The sequence below is a fragment of the Portunus trituberculatus genome, chromosome 42, assembly GCF_017591435.1.
Source record: "Portunus trituberculatus isolate SZX2019 chromosome 42, ASM1759143v1, whole genome shotgun sequence".
Taxonomy (NCBI): domain Eukaryota; kingdom Metazoa; phylum Arthropoda; class Malacostraca; order Decapoda; family Portunidae; genus Portunus; species Portunus trituberculatus.
In genome coordinates, this window is record NC_059296.1 from 8899438 (window position 1) to 8901937 (window position 2500).

General features: G+C 37.9%; 1 protein-coding gene across 3 annotated transcripts in view; it reads left to right on the forward strand.

The window, feature by feature from the left end:
• LOC123517331 (huntingtin-interacting protein 1-related protein-like) overlaps positions 1-2500 on the forward strand; it is a 40498-nt gene that overhangs the window by 19353 nt on the left and 18645 nt on the right. For all 3 annotated transcript variants that reach the window (XM_045277321.1, XM_045277319.1, XM_045277320.1), the window contains 3 exons: positions 1369-1502; positions 1634-1806; positions 2388-2500. The exon at positions 2388-2500 is cut by the window's right edge and continues 53 nt beyond it. In XM_045277321.1, coding sequence (XP_045133256.1) covers positions 1369-1502; positions 1634-1806; positions 2388-2500 — 420 coding nt within the window. The remainder of the gene's footprint in view (positions 1-1368; positions 1503-1633; positions 1807-2387) is intronic.

A 2500-nucleotide genomic window follows, 5' to 3' on the forward strand; every position in this document is an offset into this window, starting at 1 on the left:
ATAACTAAGAATATTGTCCTGGTAAGTAAGTATGTAGATTGATAATTTTTTATGATTGTTTATACTTTAATTGGAGGCTTAAACTTTGTGTATTGTTTATACTTTAATTGGAGGCTTAAACTTTGTGTATCTTCTTGTCCACCAAAGCTGTAGCCTAGGTGAATGTATAGTTTTAATCCACAATTTTTAATCCAGTGTACAAGGAGGATCATGCAATGGCAATAGAAATTATGCATATTGAGAGCACAATAGATTGACAGCTATGCAGTGAGCATGAAATATAGAATTTGTATTGATTAATATCTCTACAGGAAGTGAGCCATGACTTCACTCTTCACTGGGATGTTGCTCCACCTCATCAACTCATGTAGGCCCAGCATGCCTCCCATTCTCGACCCTCACAACCTGTGATTATTATGTATTTATGTTTGTTTGTTAGTTTTAAGCATGCTGGGATGCTGTGACCAGCTTTTGCTGTGCTTCTAGCATGCCACAATTCAATTAGATTATTCCATCTGTCATGGAAAGCAATTGGCATGCTCTCAGGGCACTGCAGAAAAAGGCTAGATATCCAAGACAGTCTGTGTTGTAGATGTTATCAGGTATTTCATCACTAACCACTTTAATCCAGGCATGCTACAGCTCTGAATTAACATTTCCAAAATAACCCTGTACTCATCACCTTCATCATTCACTATCAGCAGAAAGTTATTCCCAAAAAATTTCCTCTTCATTTTGATTCAGACTTTATTCCCATATTTGACTAAGTTAAAGTGGCAGAGTCAGCAAGTGCAAGGATACTTATTGATGAACCAGGTTTGTGATAATGTCAGAAGACACACTTTCAGTTTTTATTCATCTATCAGTTATTGTTTCTTTACATAAACTTTATCACCACCACTTTTGACTCATAATTTTCTACTACATTTATTTACTTCTCTCTATTTCAGTCATAATCAAGACTATTTCCTTGTGAGTGGGTAAGTTGGTAGATAAGTGCTTGTTCAAAGTTCCAGGGGTAAGGAATTCACCATGATGTTATTGTTAGGGAATTTATAGTAGCTGCTCACCCAGTGCCCTTAGTGGAGCTGCTGGCATGAGGAGAAATGTCTGCGCCAAGCTAGAGGCCTCAATGACTGGTGTGAAATTTTGAGTATCTGATGGGATGGTTTTGATGGGTTATAAGGTGTGTCACCAGGTGTTGCTATACTACTGAACAATTCCTGTGCAACATTACTGGGGCAGTTACAGCCCAGTTTTTTGTGCAGAGGGGTGGTGTTAGACATTACCTCATTGTATGCCTTTTGTCATGTATTATTAGCCCTAAATTCTTGTTATTAAATGTAATCACATCTGTTCCATTTCCAGCCCTGCCAACAGACATGCTAACAGGCCACCGTACAAGGTTTTATAAACAGTTTGAGATCCTCAAGCAGTTTTACAACAATACTAGAAATTTACAATATTTCAAGGGTCTAATCCAAGTACCTGCTTTGCCTGAGGTAATGAATAAGATGAAGTGGGGAGTATGTTTGTTGTTGTTTTTGATATATGTAGTATGTTGGCTATCTTCATAAAATAACATTGTTTGAGTACAATTTGTCATTAATTTTTTTTATTGACAACTTATCAGGATCCACCTAACTTCCTAGTTGAGGCAGAGCTAAGGAGCCATGAAACTCCAGTGGTGGTGGTAGAAGAGCAGCCTGATATGCCAGATACATCAGACATGTTACTGATAGACACATCTGAGACAGAGCCACCACCAATCCCTCCACATCCCAATCTCAATGAGTCACACAATGGGTAAGTATAAATTAAAACATTTAGGTTGTGAGGAATTGAGAACTGAGACTTTATTTAGGAGATAAACAACTTTGAAAATGAGTGGCCAGGTGCAAGTTTACAAAGAAAATTAATGGAAAGAGGAAAGAGGATATTTTTTTAATAAGTTCAATGTTTCTACCTTGTAAATGTGCAATACTTGCTTATGGTTGCCAGACATCTGAAATTCACATACCAAAATGCGAGTCTGGTGGGAATTCTGTATATTATACCAAACCTGGTGACTCATTGACACTCCCTGCATTCTCTGCATCGCCTCACGTTGCACGCCATTCTTTACTCATTAACCAGCATTGTTAGGGGTCATTTTAGATTATTTTTTGTTTATTTGTGGTCTTGTGACTTTGCTACTGCAGCAAAGATAAATACTTAAGTAGGTTTTTAAAAAGAAAATTTATTGTAGGTTTTCCAATGTTTTATCAGATGTTCATTTAGCTGTCTGGAATTTTGATAGTTCATATATGGCAACCCTATACTTGCTGCATTTTCACTTTGTATTGGCAATTGTTCATTATGCTAAAGAAGGAACTCTTCTCATTTAGGTCCCTGGTGGAGGTGGTTGCAGAGCGAGAATCCTTGATAGAAGCCCTTCACAGGGAACTAGAAGCCATGAGAGCCGAGGTGCAACATGCACGTTCTGAGGCTACACACAGCG